The sequence below is a fragment of the Anopheles aquasalis genome, chromosome 3 (assembly GCF_943734665.1).
Source record: "Anopheles aquasalis chromosome 3, idAnoAquaMG_Q_19, whole genome shotgun sequence".
Lineage (NCBI taxonomy): Eukaryota > Metazoa > Arthropoda > Insecta > Diptera > Culicidae > Anopheles > Anopheles aquasalis.
In genome coordinates this window covers 51,538,549-51,561,048 of record NC_064878.1, presented here as the reverse complement: position 1 = coordinate 51,561,048, position 22,500 = coordinate 51,538,549, and the positions used below count along the sequence as shown (strand labels likewise).

The 22,500-nt window shown below is 48.4% G+C and overlaps 5 protein-coding genes and 1 long non-coding RNA gene across 18 annotated transcripts in view; 4 read left to right on the top strand and 2 right to left on the bottom strand.

The window, feature by feature from the left end:
* Positions 1-3,363, top strand: part of LOC126575064 (uncharacterized) — a 41,404-nt gene extending 38,041 nt beyond the window's left edge. For 11 of the 12 annotated variants that reach the window (XM_050235573.1, XM_050235572.1, XM_050235569.1 and 8 more), the window contains 4 exons: positions 630-1,472; positions 1,698-1,712; positions 2,119-2,372; positions 2,667-3,363. In XM_050235573.1, coding sequence (XP_050091530.1) covers positions 630-1,472; positions 1,698-1,712; positions 2,119-2,372; positions 2,667-2,862 — 1,308 coding nt within the window. In that variant the 3' untranslated portion in view covers positions 2,863-3,363. The remainder of the gene's footprint in view (positions 1-629; positions 1,473-1,697; positions 1,713-2,118; positions 2,373-2,666) is intronic. The other variant, XM_050235570.1, reaches the window with a different exon arrangement.
* A 71-nt stretch (positions 3,364-3,434) lies between these two features.
* Positions 3,435-4,193, bottom strand: LOC126575077 (uncharacterized). The gene is made up of 3 exons (XM_050235596.1): positions 3,980-4,193; positions 3,760-3,897; positions 3,435-3,692 (listed from the first exon to the last, which is right to left on the bottom strand). Exons 1-3 carry the CDS (start codon positions 4,106-4,108, stop codon positions 3,612-3,614), a joined length of 348 nt encoding a protein of 115 aa, XP_050091553.1. The 5' UTR covers positions 4,109-4,193; the 3' UTR covers positions 3,435-3,611.
* A 2,458-nt stretch (positions 4,194-6,651) lies between these two features.
* LOC126575080 (uncharacterized) lies at positions 6,652-14,616 on the bottom strand. Of its 2 annotated transcripts, none has more exons than XR_007608243.1 (3): positions 14,178-14,616; positions 7,205-7,576; positions 6,652-7,130 (listed from the first exon to the last, which is right to left on the bottom strand). It is a non-coding gene; the product is annotated as an uncharacterized LOC126575080 (long non-coding RNA). The 2 variants fall into 2 exon arrangements; XR_007608244.1 differs by lacking the exon at positions 14,178-14,616 and adding an exon at positions 7,762-7,836.
* Positions 9,636-13,888, top strand: LOC126575067 (uncharacterized). The gene is made up of 2 exons (XM_050235579.1): positions 9,636-9,857; positions 9,933-13,888. The coding sequence occupies exons 1-2, from the start codon at positions 9,845-9,847 to the stop codon at positions 13,811-13,813; spliced, it is 3,894 nt and encodes a 1,297-aa protein (XP_050091536.1). The 5' UTR covers positions 9,636-9,844; the 3' UTR covers positions 13,814-13,888.
* Positions 14,617-20,698: 6,082 nt separating the features above from the next.
* LOC126575076 (uncharacterized) lies at positions 20,699-21,689 on the top strand. Its single transcript, XM_050235595.1, has 3 exons — positions 20,699-20,826; positions 20,893-21,353; positions 21,436-21,689. Exons 1-3 carry the CDS (start codon positions 20,802-20,804, stop codon positions 21,634-21,636), a joined length of 687 nt encoding a protein of 228 aa, XP_050091552.1. The 5' UTR covers positions 20,699-20,801; the 3' UTR covers positions 21,637-21,689.
* A 151-nt stretch (positions 21,690-21,840) lies between these two features.
* The window catches only part of LOC126575074 (queuosine salvage protein), a 1,273-nt gene continuing 613 nt past the window's right edge, over positions 21,841-22,500 (top strand). The window contains exon 1 of the mRNA XM_050235593.1: positions 21,841-22,500. This exon is cut by the window's right edge and continues 613 nt beyond it. Coding sequence (XP_050091550.1) covers positions 21,858-22,500 — 643 coding nt within the window. The 5' untranslated portion in view covers positions 21,841-21,857.

Genomic DNA, 22,500 nt, shown 5'->3' with positions numbered 1-22,500 from the left:
ATGTACTACTTCTAACGAGCCATCCATCCACTCCGCGGTCGTAAGAAGCAACATCCTGCAGGGCAGGTCGGTTTAATATGGGGCAACATGTCTGTTAGATCAATTCTATCGGTTCAAATTCATTCGGATACTCCAAAACTAGACTACGCTTGGTGCTTGGACACACAAAAACATACGGGCAGGACTGGTATCGAGAAGGAATACCTTGAGAATGTATCATGAGACTGTAGATCATCCCATAGACACACATTCGGGGTGCGAGTTCCGCGGTGCGCGGTTAATCCACATCAACTCCATCATCATCGCATAAAGCTAAACAACCATTATCAACCCAACATATCGAAAACAAAACGAAATCCATGGACCACCACGAAACGCGCGATGCTTGTTTGGAACGGTTAATCAGGCGAAAAAATCAAGTTTCTAATAATTACTAACTCAAGGCTCCACGCGCAGACCTGGTATGCAGACATCGGGATCGGAATGTCCCGCACACACCCAATTGGTATCCTTAATCCCGTTTACTAATCGCTGATTACCAATCGTCGACTAATAAGGAGGGCTATTTAAGAGCGTGAGATCATAATTTGATCAATCGACTAACCATTTTCCTCCTATCCGTTCCACAGTCACTCCTGCTAGGCCGTAACCCTGAGGACAGTGGTACGGCCGACGATGGTGCCACGATATTTGCGGCTCGCCCGGTTCATGTGACGCCTGCTGATGAGCTGCGAAGAGGATCGAAAGGAAATGCGCTCAGTGAGGCTGCACGAGAAGTGTTTCTGCTTCCGCTGGAACCAGATACACCGGTCGGTGGATCACTGTTAAGCTCTGCCTCCGAGCTAAGCTTGATCACATCACCGACGGCATCGCACGCACGCCAAGAGTTCGACAGTCTAACGTACAGCGAAGATTCGGACGTGACACGGATCTACGATCTGACGACGGGAGAAGCGAAAATCATTCGCACGGCCGCTACTCCCCAGCCTGCAGTTCCGGAGGAGGGCGATAAGATACTCGAAATACTACCTCAGCACCCTCCGGCATCCAGTCCCCAGCATGCTCGAGCTCCGGTGGAATCGAGCGGTCGCCAGCCTAGTCAAACTCCCGATTCAGCCCGCGATGGAAATTTCCTGCGATCGAGCCATTTCGTCGTGAAACCGTTGTCCCCGGAAACGATCAAATTCTTTGCCCCGAAGCGGAAGCTTAGCTTCACCGGTAGTCACTCCAATCTGGCAGCGAGTGACATCGGGGCGGCTAGCCGCAGCACGACTCCCGGGATGCGCGATTCAACGATGCACTCATCAATTCAGCACACCGATTGCCCCGTGCGCTCCGGTGCGACAGAGTATTCGATCATCAAAAAGGACGTGATCGATGTGCTGCCCTCGGTCAAGGAACTCGCCAAGTGCTACAGTGGCAGCACCAACGATGTATCGCTGATGCCACCGAAGCCACTGTACAAGCCTCGGGTAAGTGTACCGGAGAGGGGGGGAAGCAGGGAATAGCGATAGTGAGCTTTTGCTTTCTTCTCTTCTCCTCGAGGGGAGTTCCGGGGGGGGGGGGGGGGTGGTTTGAGTTCGGATCCACGGCAAAAACTAGATTAATTTAATATCTTTTCTCTTTCGGAACATGAACCCATGACCGTTTGTTTTTTTCCTGGTTGTGATTTCAAATCATTGATCGTGGCATATTAGGTCAAGCTTAGAAAGGTAATGTAATAAGCCAACTCAGTGTTTGTGTATGTGTGCGTGTGTATGTGTGTTTGTATTAACACATAATCTCATCGTACACTAGCCATCGATGCCCATTCCTGCGCGTGAAACGAATCATAATCGAACAAAATAACCGAAACAGCTAGAAACTGTATGATCCTTACAACAACAACAAAAAAACACGCACCGATTGGCATGCAGTATGGAGGCGCATGATCATGATCACCGTTTTCCCAATCATTAACACACCACAACCGTAGTCGCATACAATGGTGGTACTAATCGAGGGATCCATCCACTCACAAGATGCCTCACAGCATGAACACATTGATGTTGAATCCTCCGGCAACCGGCATTGTACATCGCTAATTACTAACTCTCCGGCTTTCCGGCTGCTTCACAGGACTTTCTGCGTCAATCATCGGACGTGCTGAACGAGGAAACGGTTGTGATCGATGAGAAGACGGGAATGCCGTGCTCGCGGGAGAAAGGACAGCGGCAGTACTGCAGCACGAGCAGCATCGCGGTGCGGGATGAGATACGCGAGATTCGCAAAATCAACCTCGAGGCGTACCGGCAGGCAGCTTCGTACTACCCGATGGCACCCGGTCACAGCATAACGGCTCGCAGCCTCTCGAAGCAGATCCGTGAGCATAAGTACGTCGTCGAGCGGTTAAGTGCTAATGGACCGCACCTCCGCCAGTAATGCATGTTTCAGTGTGTGTTCCCCTCTGTTTATCTGTCGTTTAGCAAAAGTTATAGGATTTAGTTAGAATTATTCCCGTTGTTGTCGTTGTTGTATGTTTTTTTTTTTTTTGTTGTATAAATGTAGTTTAGTGTAGTCGCAAAGTCTGGTTGCGTAGCGTGGCTGCATCGTGACTGATCGATTCGATTGATCTTTTTTCACCCTCCCCCTTTTCCCGTCGCTGCCGTTATCAATCGTGCGAGTAGGAGCAACGTGACCGACGATCATAAGGTGGTCCAACATCACGATCAGGCGGACGAACTGCTGGCTGGCGGTGATAGTAGTGACTGTGGTGCTGGTGGCCATATCTCGCCGGAGCGTCCCAGCAGTCCCGTGCTACTGCTGCCGGGCCATCTCAAGAGTAGTATTGAGTTTTTCGAGAGCCTCAAGAACAGAGCATAAAGCGGACAGACCTCAACCACGCAAAAGGAAAGGAACCGGAAGAAGCTTGGAACCGGAACAGGAACAGGAACAGGCCATTCCGCCGTGTTGTGCCATTTGTAGCTGCGACGTCAGCAGGAGGAAGGACACAGACCCACTCCTTCAGACCCAAATAGTAACCCAGTCAGCGCGTGTGTAGCCTCATTCATAGTCATTCGCTTTACCACTGCATTGTTAGTCGTTCTCGACGACCGTTGGCCAGATGTGGCCCTGGTCAGTCGGGATTAAAGTTTAAATTATTCTCCGTAAACCACGGTTTGAAACGTTCGGGTGGTTTGCGATCATCATCACTCTTCTCTACTCGAGGCATATGTTTTATTTTAGCTTCATTTAGCTATCCACTTTATATCATACCTCTTCATCCCCTTACTTTACGCTCATCCTCATTTGCTTTCTCTAGCGTTTTGAATTGGTCATCCATTGTGCTGCAATAAAGATGAACCAGCATGGATTTGATGGAAATCGCACGAGCATTAGGCTACTGTCTACATCCGAACATGGAAGGAAAACTAGTTGTCTATTTATTTGAGTACAAAAATGGTTGATTGAACAGTTCAGGGATGCGGATCCGAACGATACGGAATACTAGGAACGGATTTACCGTCCGAATCCGGTAGGTGATTGAGACCAAAGATCAATTTGGAATACTGACTACGTTGCACAGGATATAGGCTCCTGTTTCATAAGTTTGCAGGGCAGTGAGGCACGCCTTAACCACGGTTCCGACTCAGTCGTTGCATGAAGCAGGCCCGGAACGAATTCAGTCGCACATCGATCTCACCCTCCTCGAGCTGAAAAATGGAAATGGATCAAACTGAAGCTGTGCCGATATCTCAGATAACATTCCAACGGATATACCTCATCGAATTTGTAAATCTCCTGATAGCAGGATGGCGATATGCACTCGCGGACGCAGCGTGTCCTCTCGATGCCCTCGTACGTCGCACATCGGTTGCTCTGGTCGCATGCGGATTCAAACTCCCGGAAGGTGATTTCCTGCGGTGAATTCATAGACACGACACGGAGTTAGTTGACCCCCGGTTCAATCGATACTTATCGGGCTGCTTGTTGCATTTACATTTTTGCTGGTTTCCTTGTAATCGTACTCGGGAAACTGGAACACAACCTTATCGACGTTCGCACTAACGCCGGCAATCAGTGCACAAGCGACCAGAAATCCAGCGCTTAAATAGGCAGCTCTCTGCATCTTTTTTGGCAATTTACTCCGTTCGTTCAGTCGATTTTAATACTGGCCCGGTTGATTTGTTGTGTTCTCGAATCACAAACAATCCTGGAAATAGCCGCACATGCGCACCATTATGCAACCGGCGAATTCGGTCATTAGCATGAATGAAAATGATAAAATATGAGCTATCCAGTCCTCAGAACAAGAGATTTCATTTTAAAAAAATGTGGGATCCAATTCTAGTAATCTTTAATCTTTTTCTTTAATCTTTAATCTTTTTCTTCGGAAAAAAGATCCTATTTTTCTCACAAAAGTCGATAAAAGTTCAGTGAAATTCGGATTACACGTCTCAACCCGGTCATGTAAACATGTTCAAGTGTAAATTAATTTTATTATATTATATTATATTATAAATTTAAACGCTCGGATTTACGCTCCGCGGGCCTATAATCTTTTTGGCATTACACTCTGAGTTTATACGAGAGTTTACGCTTCATGTATTCCCGGCTTTCTAATCTTCGCGAGGGATTTTGTTCGGGATGACTTCACCTGGTTAACCCTCGGTTGAGCACCCGGGTACCCGGGTACCCATTTCAAGTTTCAACGAAAAAATGAATGCCTTCCCGTCAATATTTTTTTACGAAACTCCGGATCCCCAAAGTACAACTCATTTCAAGCCGAATTGGCGTTAAAATTGTTTTGATAACTCATATTTAAAGGTAATTATGGCCCGATGAAATTAACACCCGCCCAGTGGCACCCGGGTACCCGGGTACCCCACACGTTGGCTATACACATGGGCTATGTTTATAAACACAAAACTACACTTTTTATCAACATTTATCCTTGTTGACGTGTTTATTAATCGTTAATTAGGTAAACTACAATATTTTGATGAAAAATTAATAACTTTTGAGCTTTTCCATGAGCAATAGGAGAAAAATAATCAACATATTTTGAAACCTTTTATGTGCAATTTAAATTATATATTATTTCTCAAACTGATTAAAAATGGTTCGTAGAGAGTAATTTTCTTAACATATGAGTAAATCATACACTAATCTTCATCAAAAAGGGTTTAGGCGGCATTTTCGTAGACCACAGGGACCAATATACATGGTGCGTTCAGAAAGTAATGAGACTGGATTTTTCCTGACGAAACGGTTTGAGACAAGGTATTGAATTTTTTACGCCAACATAGAGGCAGGATTTAGCTATTCAACGCACTTTATTTCATTCTGCTATGACAAACTGAAAGAAAATGGGACGATTTTTCGTGAACCATGTTTTTAGTTGATGTAACATCGTAGAACGCCCCCTTTCTATGGACCACAGCCCGGATCATCGCGGACCTCTTTCCTGGCAAAGAACACACAAACAGAAATGTATGAGGACTTGATGAATTACTGGCACCAACGGAATGTTTTTTTGTAGGTCCGGATGATCCGCGCCAGGAAGAAGGTCCGGATGATCCGCGCCAGACCAATGGCCCAAAGAAAGGGGACATTCTACGGTGTTCCATCAACTAAAAACATGGTTCACGAAAAATCGTCCCATTTTCTTTCAGTTGGTCATAGCCGAACGAAATAAAGTGCGATTGATAGCTAAAACCTTCCTCTACCTTATCGTAAAAAATTAAACACGTTATCTCAAACCGTTTTGTCAGAAAAATCAATTCTCATTACTTTCTGAACGCACCATGTAGCAACTGGTCTGATCTCGTAGCTCAATTGTGCCCAATTAACTCAATTGTTTATGACTCAAAAGTGCCTTATGGCAATTCCTAACTGATTTATTCGAAGAAATCAATAATTTCAAAAACATATTTGCTGGAAAATTCGATCACTTTACGATCTTATTGCTTGCTTTACGACGCACGCGGTAGAGAATGGCCGTACGAAGGGGTATCAATACATTGTGTTCATTATTTTTATTGTTTTTATTAAATTTTGTTGTGATTTGTAAAGAAAAATACGTTCCGAAGACTCTTAAATTAGTTCTAGAACTTATTTTTTATCATAAAAGTGATACAAACGATGATACAAGAACATAACAATGCAATGCACATAAATGGGGTACCCGGGTACCCGGGTGCCCAACGAAGGGGTAAACGCCGGGTGCCCAACCGAGAGTTAATTGACACATCTTGGTTTTACTCGTTAATTGACACACCTTGGTTGAAAATGTACAAAATAACATGTGCTTCAAAGACGGGCGTCCTGCACGCTAATAAATTAGGTTCGGGGCAAAAAGGGAAGTGCGTTAAGAGTGAGAATAATTGGTATACACCGTCAGGATTCGTGCGTTTTGCTGGAATAGAAAATTGCAAAGATTGGAAAGAATCTATAAAGCACCAAGGCCGAGCACTACATCGATTAATTATAGATGGCAAGTTGGTTGTCCATCAACGGTATTGTGAATGCAAGCTTAGCACTGACGGTAATGGTAAGTAGTTTTTTCCCCGGCGTTATGTTGTACTAGGAAATATAATCTAGTTATGTTCTATAATTTTAGGGCCAGTGATACTAGCACATATAACAAACAAAAACCTACAAAGATATTCGAAAAACCCCGTGCGCCTCACAAAATTTGGTCACTTAGTGATACTGACGAGACTGACTACGTTGAAGACCGTGACAACCGTTACAACCGTGACAACCGTGACTGCCGTGACGACCGTGACTGCCGTGAAAACCGTGACAACCGTGAGGACCGTGAGGACCGTGACGAATCTGTCGATCCTGACGACCCTAACGACCCTGACTACATTGACAACTCTGACGACACTGACGAGACTGACGAGACTGGCGAGACTGACGACCGTGACGACACCCGCTCAGTGAACAGTGCAATGGAACCTTCCGAACTGCAGCGTGCATTCAGCACATGCGCTGAATTAATCGAAAAAGCGATTCAGTCCAGAATAACTTTGTCCAACGACAAAGTACAGCGAGAACAGAATCGCCACAAACACCTCACGATTGTGACCGATCTAGGGAAATTCGTCGCTGATTGCAGTTATGATGGCTTCTGAACCACCAAACTGAAATAGAGAAAGAACCAGTTACACGAGTTAATGCATCATATTTCTCTCAGAGGAAAGTGATTACGGCTTACCGAGCCATCCAGTCCGAGTGTTAGAGCGTGATACCGCAGACTAGCAGGATGAGCAGCACGGCATACGGAAAGAGGGCCGTAAACCAGACCACCTTCCCCGACTGATGCTGTGCTGATGGCCTTCCACAGCGAAAAGTAACAGATAAGAGGCGAAGAAGAACCGCAACGACCAGGCGATGATGACGTTGCAGTAGAAGTCAACGTAGAACGCTATCAGCACAACTGCGTAGCCGATACCCTTGAACAGTGGCACCAGCCGGCCCCAACAGGTGATGGCACCCTTCCGGTTGAATTGGCCGAGTGCAAGCTCCATGTAAAAAAGCGGTATGCCACCGACCAGCAGCATGATTCCGTACGGCACCAGGAATGCACCTGTGTGGGAGATTGATAGAAAGGAAGGAAGAGAAAGTTAACGCAATTCACGACAGGAAATCACGGCAAAGTATCGTCAGTCAGTGGATGGTTTTCGTTAAAAATAAAAACAAAATTATTCTGCTCTTCCTTTAGTGGTGTAAGGGTGGGAGCTATAGTTAATTGTGATAAAAAAAATGGCTCACATTTGATGATTTTTTGTGAAGAAAAAGTGATCACACTACACTGGAGGCCCAGTGATCAATGATTAAACCGGGTTCGTCGCTTACGGGCAAGTCTTTTGTTCGCACCAAAAACGGTGCCCATCGCAGCTGTGTGATGAGTCTTCAGAAAAATACAAAATAATATTCTTTTGATAGATAATAAGTTTATCCAGGAAGCACCGTTGTGTTTGTGTTCAATTTCCAATTTTTCGATTTTTGGCATATTTTTTATGTTGAAAAAGTGATACTACTAGGTGTATGCATATCAAACCGACTTTTTTGTTCTAAAGCTATATCTACGCCAAATGGAGCTTTTAAGTCAGTCTAAGTGTTTTATTTTGTGCCTATCTGCCTATCTGTTAAACATAATCGGTGTGCAATTTTTCTAATTTCACACTATATCAACAATTTTCATAGCGCTTAAAATGGCAAGTTCCGTTCCTAAAAACTGCGATTCGCGGACATCGTTGGTTTTTTGCCTCCATCTAAAAAAAATCAGCTGCTTAATCACATCGAATGCTTACTGAAGGTTACGATGAGCATGCTCTCACTGAAACATAGGGCAAAGTGTGGTTTAAAAAATTTAAAAGTAGTGATATTGATGTGAGAACCAATTGCTAATGATCGTTACAAGCAACAATTAATCAATTTTGACCGAGACTTGTGACCGAGACAAATCAACCAAAATATCACACACGACGAAATTGACCTATTTTATCCTGTGATGGCCGCGCAGCGCTTTCTTTTTTACGAAAATTGAAATTGAAAAAAAGGATGGGGTTTGAAAAAATGGTACAGATTGACGATGTTTTTTAGTAAGGCATCCGAAAATTGCATAAAATATTGTTAAAATATGTAGCTAACGATTGCCATTACTATGGAGAATAATTTTGTCACCATTTTCTAAGAATAAGGGTTTTTTGCCAAACAAAAAGCGCGGTTTCATATGCATACACCTGAAATTAACGATTTTGCCCCCAGAAAACAAGTTGATGTGGTTTGTTGCAGTTGGAGTTTGAACACAAAATGGTAGCAAAATATTTGGAAAGATTTCAAAGTGTTTCTCGTATCCTCAATTTTAGGATTTCATGCATGAGTTCTGCTAACGAACTATCTGTGGATTCAAGAGCACAAACAAAAAAGAGGAAATCTCTACTCTCAATCCACAAACTTAAAACCAAGCACCAAGAGTAGTAGACCAGCATGCGCAAATCTCGATGCCGCTCCCCTCGGATCATGTTGGATTGATTTGAGTCTTATCGTCGCCCCTGCCACCATACGTCAGGCGCGGTTCATCTTTCCTTTGAACGCCTCTTTGCAATCCTCCATAAAGATAATCCAATCAACCGATCGGCACGGGGGATCGTGATTAGCGAAAAGCGCGAACAGGAAAGTATGACCCATGGCAAAGGGGAAGGGGGCCCCTACAAAGCAATATAAATCCATCCGCACACTGTCACCGATAGCGGTGGAACACTCGTTTTACACACTCAGAGATGAACGCGATATCCGAATGCGGCGTTGCCTATCTTTACGATGGACCGCCGTTTCGTCCAATTGGATTGATATTTTGTCTCGTGCGCGGCCATACCGCCATTGATCGATTATGCACCTTACATAACAATCCCGGTGGGGTTGCAAGTGACCACTCCAGTCGATTTGGACGCAGTTGCTAACACAACCCGAATTCCCATGGGGACTTTATTGGACTCCCCTCGAAGTGCTGCAATTGGTGGAGTTATGCATTCCTGGAAGCGTCCAGGTTGGTTCGCATGTGCAAGGCCTTCAAGGCCAATCCAGTATCGCCGCATGGTCATCTAGAAACGAACAGGGGAAGATGGACATGACCGGGACTGAAGAGAGAGGTTGACCATCGCCTATCTCTTCTAAGTCAAAATGGCATATTACATCCGCCTGTCGTTATAGTAAGCGATGATAAGATTAGTGGTCTACTCATCCCCCGCGTGGGTATTTAAACCCGTGGTCCATCGAATAACACCTCAGTATTCGCCATTTGGTGCGAAGGATTTCTGGTGTTTGCTAGTTTCCAGTGGTTAACTGAACAATGGGTACGAGAGGTAAGTACTTAGCACCGGGCATGGAAAGTAGTGTTGCTCCATCAGTGATCTCACACCCCATGCTGTTCGTTACAGTTCTGTGGACGATCGTTACCCTCGCGGTCCTGGCCGGATCCGGGGTCCATGCGCAACAGCAGGCATGCGCCGAGGCGGAGAACTTCTCCTACATTCGCGATCCATTCTTCTGTTACCGTTTCTACCAGTGCATCGATGGCAGCCCGTACCCCATGCGTTGCCCAGACGATCAGTGGTTCAGTGAGGAGCGCCAGGAGTGTGGTGATCCCTCCGGTATCGTGTGCGAAGTAGAGGACCGCCCACCAACCGTGACACCAACGCCCGGTATTTGTAACGGAGTCGAGAACAACCGCTTCGTGCTGCATCCACTGTTCTGCAACGAATATTATCTGTGCGTTGGGGAAATCGGATTCCCCATCATATGTCCAACTGGGCTGTGGTTTGACGAAACGCGAGAGGTTTGTGGTGATCCGGCTGACATCAGTTGCCCCCACGGACGTCCCGGTGCGGCGCGGTGTCGTGATGAGCCCGAGTTTGCGCTGGTTCCGAGCGAATACGCTTGCTACCGTTACTACCAGTGCGTCAACGGGTTCCCCTATCCCATGACATGCCCCGAGGAGCAGTGGTTTGATCGAGAGCGCGATGTTTGCGATTGGATCGAAAATGTGCCCGAGTGTGAGTTGGCGCCAGGTACGCAACGGCCACCGACGGCCGGTATATGCGATGCGGCACCGAACAATCGGTTGCGTCCGAATCCGACGTCCTGCAACCGTTATTACGTGTGCGTGGATCAAATCGGTTGGCCCAAGTACTGCCCCTTGAATCTGTGGTTTGATGAAGCCCGGCAAACATGCAGTGCACCCGGGTTCACCGATTGTGCGCTCGGTCCACCGTTGCCACCACCACGGCCCGATAACCCGTGTAATGATGTGGAGAATCTGGCGTTCATACGGGATGACTTCTACTGTTACCAGTACTACCAGTGCCGGAATGGGTATGCGTTCCCGCTTATCTGTCCCGCGGATCAGTGGTTTGATGTGCAACGGCAGCGCTGCATTGACTACCGTGAGGTGGAGTGCGAGATCGAGGATGGTCCCCCACCGCCCATCAAGCCAACGCCCGGCATTTGCAACGGTGTCTTCGAGGAGCGGCTGATATTGCACCCCCGGTTCTGCAACCAGTACTACATCTGTGCGGATCAGGTTGGCATTCCGGTGATATGTCCGGCTGGGCTGTGGTTTGACGAGGATACACAATCCTGCCGCTCGCCCTTGTTGGTCGATTGTCCGCACGGTGCTACACCACCACCGGAGGATCCCTATCGGCTGTGTGACGGTGTGGAGGGTTATGGCAACGTACGCCATCCAAACTACTGCTACCGTTACTACCAGTGCCTCGACGGTGTCCCATATCCGATGATTTGCGAGGGAGATCTCATCTTCGATCGTGAGCGCCAGGTGTGTGACGTACAGCAGAACGTCCAGTGTGAAGTGACACCACCGCCAATTGTTAAACCACCACCGACGATTGGAATCTGTAACGATGCACCGAATGGCCGGCTGGAGGCGAACCCACTGTACTGCAATCAGTATTACATATGCGTCAACGAGATCGGTTGGCGGTTGGTGTGTCCACAGGGCCTGTGGTTCGATGTCGAGCGGCAACAGTGTTCGGAGGCGGGCTCGGTTGAGTGCGGTCTCGCACCGGAACGTCCACCAACCACACCGAATCCGTATGCCCGCTGTTCTGGCATCCCGAACAATGCGTACGTCCGTGACGAAAGCTTCTGCTATCGGTACTTCAAGTGCGTCAACGGATCACCGTTCCCAATGGTCTGTCCCGCGGAACAGTGGTTTGATGAGGCCCGCCAACAGTGCCGACCGCAAGAGCTGGTTGAGTGTGTCATCGATGAGCTACCAACACGCCCACCACCGACCGCCGGAATCTGCAATGGGGTGTCTAACTCGATCCAGGTGCCAAATCCGTTCAGCTGTAACCAGTTTTACATTTGCGTCGATCAAATAGGTTTCCCACAGGTTTGTCCTCCCGGAATGTGGTTCCATGAGGATGGGCAAACGTGTCTTCCGGTTGCTGAGACGTCGTGTGCACTTGGACCACCTACGACGACGACGTTGGCACCACATCCGTGGGGTCAGTGTGATTTTATGCCAAACTATAGCTTCGTGCGGAACGAGTTTTACTGTTACCGGTACTTCCAGTGCATCGATGGTCGTCCTTATCCGCTTATCTGTCCCGCCGAACAGTGGTTCAGTGAGGAGCGCCAGGGGTGCGATGATCAGGCGAACGTCCGGTGTATCGTGAATCCGGCACCACCGGTCGTTCCCGCGACCCCCGGCATTTGTAACGATGTGCCCGATGGTGAAATGGTCCTGAATCCGCGTGCATGTAATCAGTACTACATCTGCGTGGGCCAGATCGGGTTTACATTGACCTGTCCCGAGGGACTTTGGTTCGATGCACAGGATCAGCGTTGTGAGCGACCGGCGAACGTGTATTGCCCACTGGCACCAACCGTCACGACACCCGATCCGTTTGAAGCTTGCGATGGTGTTGAGGAGGGTGGACTGCTACGGAACGAGTTCTACTGTTATCGGTACTACCAGTGCAAGAACAACGTCCCGTACCCGATGATATGTCGACCGGACCTTTGGTTTGATCAGGAACGACAGCTCTGCGACACACCGAGCAACGTCCAGTGTTTCCTGCGCCCTGGCAATCCCGGGCCACCGAATGCAACACCCAACATTTGTGTCGGTGTGGCGAACGGCCAGCTGACACGCAACTGGAACTACTGCAATCAGTACTATTTGTGCGTGAACGAGATCGGTTGGCCACAAATATGCCCGGATGGGTTGTGGTATGATGAGGATCGGAAGACGTGCGACGTGCCCGAGAACGTGCAGTGCCCGCTAACACCTACGACGGTTGCACCGACACCGTGGGATCGGTGTGTTGGTGTGGAGGACCTTTCATTCGTCTCGGATGATGACTTCTGCTATCGCTACTATCAGTGCGTTAACGGTGTTCCGTATCCAATGATTTGCCCAAATGATCAGTGGTTTGATGAGCGCCGTCAGGTGTGTGACTTTACGCAGAATGTCGAGTGTGAGATCCACGATGTGTTGCCACCGCCAATGCCAACCGATGGTATTTGTACCGGGCTCTCCAACAGTGTGCAGGTGCAGCATCCGGTGTTTTGTAATCGGTTCTACATCTGTGTGGATGAGATAGGTTTCCCACAAATCTGTGCCGCCGGACTGTGGTTCCATGAGGAACGGCAAACGTGTGCCAGTCCGCTGGAGGTCGAGTGTCCGAATGGGTTGACCACGACACCGTCACCGATTGAGGGAATTTGCAACGATGTACCTTCGGGGACGTACGTACCGAACCCGGTCGACTGCAGCCGCTACTATGTGTGCGTTAACATGTACCCATACTCGATCGAGTGCCCCGGAGGTAATTGGTTCGATAGGAATCTGCTCCGGTGTGTACCGATTGCGGAGGCGGAGTGTGCTGACACAGTCACGACCGTACCGACCCCCGGTATCTGTGAGGATCGGGATGATGGTGTGCGTGTTCCGAGTCCAGAAAGCTGTGCGCTGTTCTACACTTGCCTGAACGAGGTTGGCAATCCTTCGTTCTGTCCTCCGGGGCTGTGGTTTAGCGAGGAGCTGCAGGATTGTGACGATCCGGAGAACGTGAACTGTACCGTGGAACCTTCGACGACGGTTTCGCCGAGTGCTGGGATCTGCGATGGACAGCCGGATGGTCGGTATGTGGCTAGTCCGTACACCTGCACCCAGTTTTACGTATGCGTGAACCAGAGTGGCTACCCGTCGGTCTGCTCTTCGGGACTTTGGTTCAGCGAGGCGGCCCAGGAGTGCGTTGATCCTTCCGAGTCCGAGTGTACCGTATCGTAGGTTCGATTCGCTTCGCGTGAAGTTTCCGCCAGAAGCATTTCAACGAATGATGTTCCAATAAAGCTTTGCAGCCATATTAACTGTCGTTGTTCCTTGTTGTTCCTAGTATAGAGTTATGTCGATGACTGGCCACTGATACTTACTGCCATTCTTGTGTCTCTAATGAACGGTTTTCGATTCGATTGGCAAGCACACAGTTCCTAGTGGACATTCGCTTTTAACAGATCAATTCCGTTCCGGTATAGGTTGTTCCAGTTACAGCAGCCACGGTAGTATAGGGGTCACTCACTGGGCTCATACCCATCTGTGGGTAAAGGGGTTTCCGTGGACGATTGTGGGAAAGGCAGAGGTGGAGTTTGCTTACCGGTGTTGGAAGTCGCCCACCACGCTAGATGGTTGTCGGCATGATGAGACTTTTGTCGACGTGGTCACACAAAAACAAAACGTTATACGATCACTCCCGCACGCGCACTTTGGTCACAAATAAACGGTTACTTTGCTCAGCGAATTGCAGAACAAAAAACGGATGAAAACGTCGGCACGCGAAAATAATAAAATTTCATACGCACTTGTATCTAAAGCTTGCGCTCGTAGTTGACGTCCGCGCGTGCGAGCGTTCTCTCTTTCTCCCTAATACGCGCGCGAAAGCGTTGCGCAAATAGCGAATGCCAGTTAATGGAATCGCGGCTGCAGGCGAGCCAACTGCGGCAGGCCCTCCAAGCCGTGCATGACTGGATTGTGGCTGGCACTAATTCACACGCACAGTCACATTTTCCACACCAATCGGAGGAAATACTCGAAACGATTCGGATTTAGGATTACGGATTACTTGTCGCTCGTCTCGCGCAGACGAGTGCGCTTAAAAACCGTATTGTCGAATGCGAGCGGTGCATTCAATAACCACCATTCGATTTTGACAGATTTCCTGATTTTGAGCCGAGTTCAATCCGACCTGAACTTTCAATCCCTTTTTGTTTCAATAAAATCCTTGTTAAAATTGCATTAAAGTGCTTAAAAGTGAAGATGTGACAAATTACTGATTATCATAAGCGAAAATAGTGGATTATTTCAATGATATTACAAGCTTTTGGCCTGCTCCAAATCAAAACAAACTCGTCCACTTTGACAGCTCGGACGAGGGCCTTCGGGTCCTCAACAGCGACGAGCTGGCTCGTCTCGCGCTCGTTTTCGGCGATGCAGAACTTTGCATCGATGAGTCGACTCGCCCAAAAACTACCCGACTCGTTTTCCTAATAGTGCACCTCAACGGTGAAACGATTCTCAGGTTCAAGAATTTGCTCAAATTTGCTGAGAATGGCCCGAGAATCGGTTTGCTGTCAAAATAACAGGCAATGACAGATAGTTTGACAGGTAGCTCAGCTGAGCCTCAGGCTCGCTGTATTCTCAGTTTCTACACGGGCGAAAGCATTCTCGGTTCGGATTTGTATGGATTTGACAGTCTCAATTCTCATTCTCTTCTCATTTTCGGCAATTCTCGCTCTCGTCTTGGTGCACTGTAAATCGCGCCCATAGTTTACGCTTGCAGATATAAGTATTATAAATTGGAATGGTTGGTTTATTGGAATGTAGAGATAATAATAGAGAATCAAGGGACTAACCTCTAGCCGGCCGTTATATCCTAATTGTAGTAAATTCGAATTCTAATTCATTAACCGACACACTCAGGATCATGCCGATACCAGTCTGCAAATTGGCATTTTTGGGAGCAATATGCTACGCCACACGCACACTTTAGAGGTGGGTTGATGCAATTGCAGTTGCGGCACTGTAACAAAAAAAAAACGTATTAGAAAAAAGGAGGCAAATGCCTCAGCTAAATACTAACCCTTCTTGTCACAGGGGATGGGTGGGTCGCAGGGGAGGGGTAGATTCCCACATCGACTGGTTCGTTCCATTCCGGTGTAGCAATCGATGTGACCTCCGCCTTTTTAAATTTTTCGTTCAAAGCCGCCGGTCCATCCCAATGAGCAACTATGTACGTTCTAGATGACGACGAACGTTACATCGGCCTCTCAATTCATGTGACGACGTACGTTACAACGAACTGCTTCGTGCAGAACTTTTGCAGTTCGCCGAACTGTCCTTCGTCCCAAAGATCGTCGGCAAATCGTCAGCCAAAGTTTTCAAGCCAAATGCTTTTATTATAGCATTTGCTATAAAAATTTGAAAAATCCGTTGCAGATTTATGGCATATTTCGTGTATTTTTAAATATTATAGCAAAAAATATTTAAAAATTAACTCACCAAAATGTTCTTTTATTTATTATTCATACAATAAATTTACAAAAAAATCATATTAAAATTAAAATTAAATTAAATAAATTACTTAAAAAAAATTGGAATTGATGCTGCTACTGGTGCTGGTGGTTGTTGTCGCGGGTGCTGTCTCCGTAGTTGCGCCCGGCATCGGTGGTATACCCATCATCCTCATCCGTCCTGCGGCAGTCCAGCGTCATCCATCGCCTGCTCAATCTGAACGATCCTGTTCCGGACTCTGCAACTGACGCAGTAGCTGTGGCATCATCGTAACCATCTGCTCCTCCTGCACCAAAAGTAAACCAAACGAAATAATACAAAAATTAAAAATTAAAGATAAAATTAATCCTAGTTCAAACCGCTCACGTACTCGAAGCATAATCAGTGTTTTCCCATTTCCTGTTTCGTTTCTGAATCTACCGTAGATCCAGCAAAATGCTCCGCCCGTAGACACGCGTTTTGCACAGCTGTTCTAGGACGAGCGAATGTGTGTCGAGTCAGAGGGGGCGGTGGATCGATCGGGTGCCTTTTGCGGTTTATCAGTTGTAGCCCATTGATGAGTGATTTCTTTGCCAATGTTTACTGATCTTCTTCTTTTCTTCTGATAGATAAAATTAATCCGCATTCAATCCGCTCACGTATCGTCCGCCAACGCCACCTACTTACCCAGCATTCAAACCTGTAATCAAATAATGTTGATAAAAATGTCCCGGATGATTTATCAAAACCCAACACCTCAACATTATGAAGGCTCACATCATTAATGATCAGGCGGTTCAGACGAAGGCAGACGCCGGGTGACCGGAAGCGACGGAGAAAATGTTAAGCACTCCGCTCTCACCAGCACTTCCGCCGGGTTTTCCACTATCTGCCGTTCCGACGATCGTATTAAACGAATCCCAAATCCGCCACCGGCACCATCCTTTTCATCGCCCAACAAATCGACACCCGACATTCCCGGTTTCTTCGTCACGCGTAGTTTCAGCCCGTACGAACAAAACGAACTGATGATGAACCCTCCCGAGTACTTTCCGGAGTGTGCACCGTATTAGGCCCATCCGCACTCGTAATGTCGTAGATGTCGGCGCTCTTGCCATGGCGTAGCTTCAGAATCCATGCACCTGAATTTGCCTTCAACTGGAAGTAGCGCAGATTTGTCATTACGATCGTATCGACGATGATCGGACGATCCTCGGTACCGAGCGTGATCCGGTAGCACTGTCGAAGCAGTGTCCCCCGAGGAGCAGCTTTCGAGCTCATACTCTGAGTGTACCGGACCATTAATCTCGGATAGCTTGATGTTGTCCAGGCCTTACACTGAACGGACCACTTCGACGAACCAATTTTCAGGGACCTGCAAACAGGTGTACATTAATACTCTTGTACCGGTTGAACAGAATCCGCTTCAGGTACTTACGTTTAAACTCTGTGTCAACAGGGGATTCGCCGGAAGGCCGACAAACTTCGCGATCGGACCAGCCAACCGGCCATCGTTTGTGAAGTGCAATTCTGGATGGAAAACGAATCGCTAAAACCTTCAAATGGGAGGATGTTAATAGCGAATGAATGGATTAGAAAGGAATAGGTTACGTACGTTTTAACCGGCATATCGCTGTGCTTGTCGATCGCACAGAAGAAGATCTTCATCTGACAGTTCACGACATCCCGTAGCAGCATTCTACAATATCGAAGAATGTCTGGTCGGCCTCTTTCGGTGCAAGCTATACTACGGTGTGGCTCTCCTGCACATTGGTCCGTGTAGCGGAATGGATACGAGCTTCATGATCGTGTCGCTCGTCATTGCGGGAGTATCGAAGTTATCCGTCAACGAGGCTTGCTTCAATCCGGCGCGTATCTTTTCCGTGTACTGCAACCCATTGTAGCTGTCCAAAAGTCCATAGTTTCCGTGTCAAAGTATTCTTCCGCTTCGTACGCACCCAGCAACCGTTCATTGGCCATGATCGTACTGTCGGAAGCACACAGCTTCAGCACTCGCTGGCAATATACGCGCAACATTTTCAGATGCATCTGAGTCCCGAACAAAATGCCGAGTACGGAATCGGAAACAGTAACGGTAGCAAGATCGGTACCAGGTTTAGCGGCTTCCAGAGATCGTACGTTGCATCGGCCGCGAGTGTATTTATGCTGGCCCGAACCAGTGCATTTAGATCTTTTTTTCAGTTCCGATCGAGCCGCATCGCTACCATCGACGTTGGGCACAAAAGCCACTCTTAAATTGGATGTCGATTTCTAAGGAAAATAGAAACAACGTTAGGAAGTACGACCCAACAAAAGTACAAAGCTATCAAAGCGACCACACCATCGTTTTCCGCTTTTAGAGGTTAAACCACTTTCGTTACCTTTGAGGACGGTGACTCTTCCTCTACCTGATCGGTGTCGCTCGTTAGTTGCGCCTTGAGGGCCCGCTCAGTGCCCCCGCTTGTGATTAGCTGGTGCTGTTCGTCCGGTTAGACACAAATCATCGCGCATCATCGACTCATCGTCCGTATCCGTGTCTGAGTGGATACGGAACGAACGGGACACCTTACGGAATGGGCACTCCGGGAGCTACGGGGACTGTTCGCCTTCCCGCGATGGTGATGTAAAGCTGCTACTGCTACACCTCCTACACCTTCACTACTCTCGTCGTCACACAAATCAATCGATTGATTACGATAGAACAACACCCATGCAGCAGTATCTCGAGCTGCTGGATGAGTTCGGTCCATGGGGTGCCGATCGTGGTGCACTCGATTTGCTTACGACGATCGAGAAGGAAAAAATCCGCACACCGTGCGAGCGACACTTTCTTCTGCTCTGCATGGTCTCCACGGTGTTGGTTCAGGCCCGCTCGATGGCAGCCGGTGTCTTTTCGCGGTACACTACGGAGATGGAATGCATCCGGCGGTACTCGACACCGAAAGTGCGCCGATTGCTCGAAGTTTTAGCGTGGTTCGGTGAGCATCAGGCACGTCCGAATGATCAGCACACCAGCAATGCATCGACAACGCTTCAGCAACAACAGCAGCAGCAGCAGCAGACAATGTACTGTTTCTGCCGTACGGTCGAGTGTAAAGAACTGGGAAGAGAGTATCACACATTCGGTAGCCGATCCGGTGATGTCGGTGAACGAATCGATCGCTTGGCGAAACAGCTCCACACCGTGCGTCATGCAACCGATCGACTGATGCTAAAACATCGCAATCGGGACGGTGGCTCCAGTGAAATGAATAGTGGTTCCTCTCCCCGGCACCACAGCACAGCCCAACCGCACACCGATGGTCGTCCCGGTAATCTTCGAAGACGACGATGTTTTCCAGGAGCCGGCATCGGTAGTGGTGGTGGTCCACCATGGCTGAATGGAGCTATGGGACACCATCAGAGGGGGCACGATACCAGCAGTGCTGGTGCAACGGAGGCACTATGTGGACTGATCTTTTGCAACGATCGCTCGATCGCACGCATACTGTACGTGCTGCTGTACGAGGTGGCACGCTCCCAGCCCGAGTTCGCCTTTCTAAGTGCTCAGTACACGGTCGATAAGGTGGTGGATCCGCTTACGGATGCCCAGCATGCCGCACTCGAGCACCGGAAGCAGGAGGAAGTGTTAAAGCGCTTCCGAATGCACGACTGCAACACAAAATCAATCGATTGATTACGATAGAACAACACCCATGGTGATGATTGGCAGTACTTACGGCGTCATCAGATCTTAGCGTGCTGCGGTTCTACAAGCCTCTTGCACTTTCTGAGTTTTCTTTTCCAACGGGAACGCTGACGAGAGTGTAGTTTGATCTTGTACCTCACGGAAATGTTAAAATGATAAGAATATCACTCTTTTTACTGCGATTTACTTTTCACATCACATAGCTCACTACGATCAACAGGAACGATCATGTCGTTTGTTGAATGACCTTTCGGTATGGTGAATAGGTGGTGACAGTTGGTGAATAGGTGGTGAATAGGCGTGCCAGGTGGTGAAAATGCTTGCCATAAATTTTAGCAAAGTTCACGTTCAAATGGCGATTTTGAAGCTTCAACCGCCGAAACGAATACGATGGGAGCTATCTCGTACGCTGGCCTCCGATATGCCTCCGACGTGCACCAGGATCGCCACATAGGTGTCGATGCAAAAGCTCGTGGCTCCTTGGGATAGGAAACAGGTAAAGTCATCCCGAACAAAATCGCTCGCGAAAATTAGAAAAATAAATGAAAAAAACTGACAGTTCGTACCTTTGTTTTGGTAACGCAACTTAACAGAATAGTAAGCGTCTGTCTAAACGAGCACGAATGTATCGCGAAAGTATCGCGACGACGAGGCGAATAAACGTCATCCCCATACAAGTGCGCGAAAGTTTGATCGCGATAGCATGGATGCCCGTGTAGGGAGCGAATGCATCGCGAACGAACGAACACTGCTGTCAAAGCTGTCATTTCATGTAAAAAAAGCCCTCTGGCGGAGGTCTGTCGAAGAACACACGCTTTCGCGAAAGTTTTTGCTCAGTCTGAGCAAAAACTTTCGCGATGCATTCGTTTACCGTCTGGAAGCAACCTAACGCTAAAGCCGAATGTATGGTTTTGCCCGCGGGGTTTGTCCGCCGAGAAGTGTAAACATTGAGCTCCGACCTGCCAGATCCACAAGCTCATCTGTTAAAAAGATTGTATAATCGGGGCGGTCGGAAGAGGACGAAATTGTTGATGATTTTAGAAAATGTTCCACCACCGGCATATTCAGGGTAAGTTCTTGAATCGCGAAGCTAGTCCTCGCAAAGTCAAACCTCGATTCCCCCACCGGAACATAGGCCTCGCGTCGCTCGCCCGCAGCTTTAGCCGAATCGCGCTGGTAGAACGTTCTGCGAGTCTGCCGTCCTCGTCGCAGTTGCCGGTGTTTAGCGCCCGCGAGACAAATCGATCGAGTGTGCATCGAAGGATCGTGGAACTGCAAGCTGCCTCGCTCCGATCACACACCTCGAACCTCGAGATCGGATACCGACCGGATCCGCTGCTGCCACTCAAAGAAATCATCGATATTCCGCTGGTTTCGCGAATCATCGAGAACCCCGTGTCACGACCGACGACCGGCAGTGGCACGGTGATCGGGGACAACCTATCCATTATTCCGACGCTCGATCTCCCGACGGGAATCGTGCCACAGGGCGATAATGGCAAGCAGGCGGCACGGTTGATCGTGATCCGGAGGCGCAAAATGCGAAAGCATAAGTTAAAGAAGCTGCGCAAACGAATGAAGTTCGAGTGGCTAAAGGTAGGACTGTCCTCCGAAACGCATGCAGCATAGCAACCCTCTCCCTTAACAACAATCCGATTCTCTGCCTACTCCACAACAGGTTCGTCAGCGGCGTGAGCTGAAGAAAGAAAAACTGTTCCAGGCGGAGCTGCTTGCACAGATCAAGGAGGCGGAAAAGTTCTCCGCGGAGGCGTACGTTGCCGATAAGCTGCGCCGTTCCACCGAAGTTCCGATACCGCGGTTCTGGAAGGGTAAACGGTTGCCCCAGTTTCTTATTAAGCAAAAGCTAGGCATCGAGTAGTGTTAGCGGGGTAAAATGGCCAGAAATACAGGTGAAACGAGGTGCAAAATTAATGTTCGGTGCCTTTTTTCGTTGAAATTCGGTGCCGCGGTCCCATTTCCGGATATGTTATCCGTTCGGTTTCATGTTGCACTCCATAACTGTACGATATAAACTGCAAGGATATCGAATGTCAAGGCAATTTTCTCTCTCTCCTCCCGTTCGTAACACGCTCGCGCCGAATGCTGAGCGCGCGCTTTTTAACCGCGCTTAACCGCCGCTTACCTCCAAGGCTGCTGCAAGGATCTGCATTACGTTGCGCTCCGCTGACCGGTCGATCCGTTCCTGTACCCTGTTCCTGTGTTCCGTCGTTTCCGTTCACTACGATGACTGCTGCTTCAGCGCTGCTGCCGGCCGAATCGGCCGAGCTGATAGTGAAGAACGCCCAGTACGTGAAGGTGCACCCGGAAGCGATCGAAAAGCTGGCCGATCGCGTTATCGAGGGCATCCAGAAGAAGGAAATCAACGTGGACAACTTCTCGCAACATCAGCACCACCCTTCGGCGACCGATACGCACGCCGCGAACTGGATTTTCCTGATCGATACCCTTAACTTCTGCTTCTGGACACCGGGCAAGGATGCTACCAAGTGGAAGGTGGACGGTGAAACGGGATACTTTGCGCTGTGTGCCGCCATCAATCGCGCAATGCGTGAAGGCATCGATATCACGAACCCAGGCTACTACTCCTCCATCACGCTCGAGCAGCTCGAGAAGATCCTCCGTTCCGACGATGAACCATCAACAAAGGCACCTTTGCTCGAGGAGCGAGTACGCTGCTTGCACGAAGTAGGCCACGTGTTGGTTGAAAAGTATGAAGGCAAGT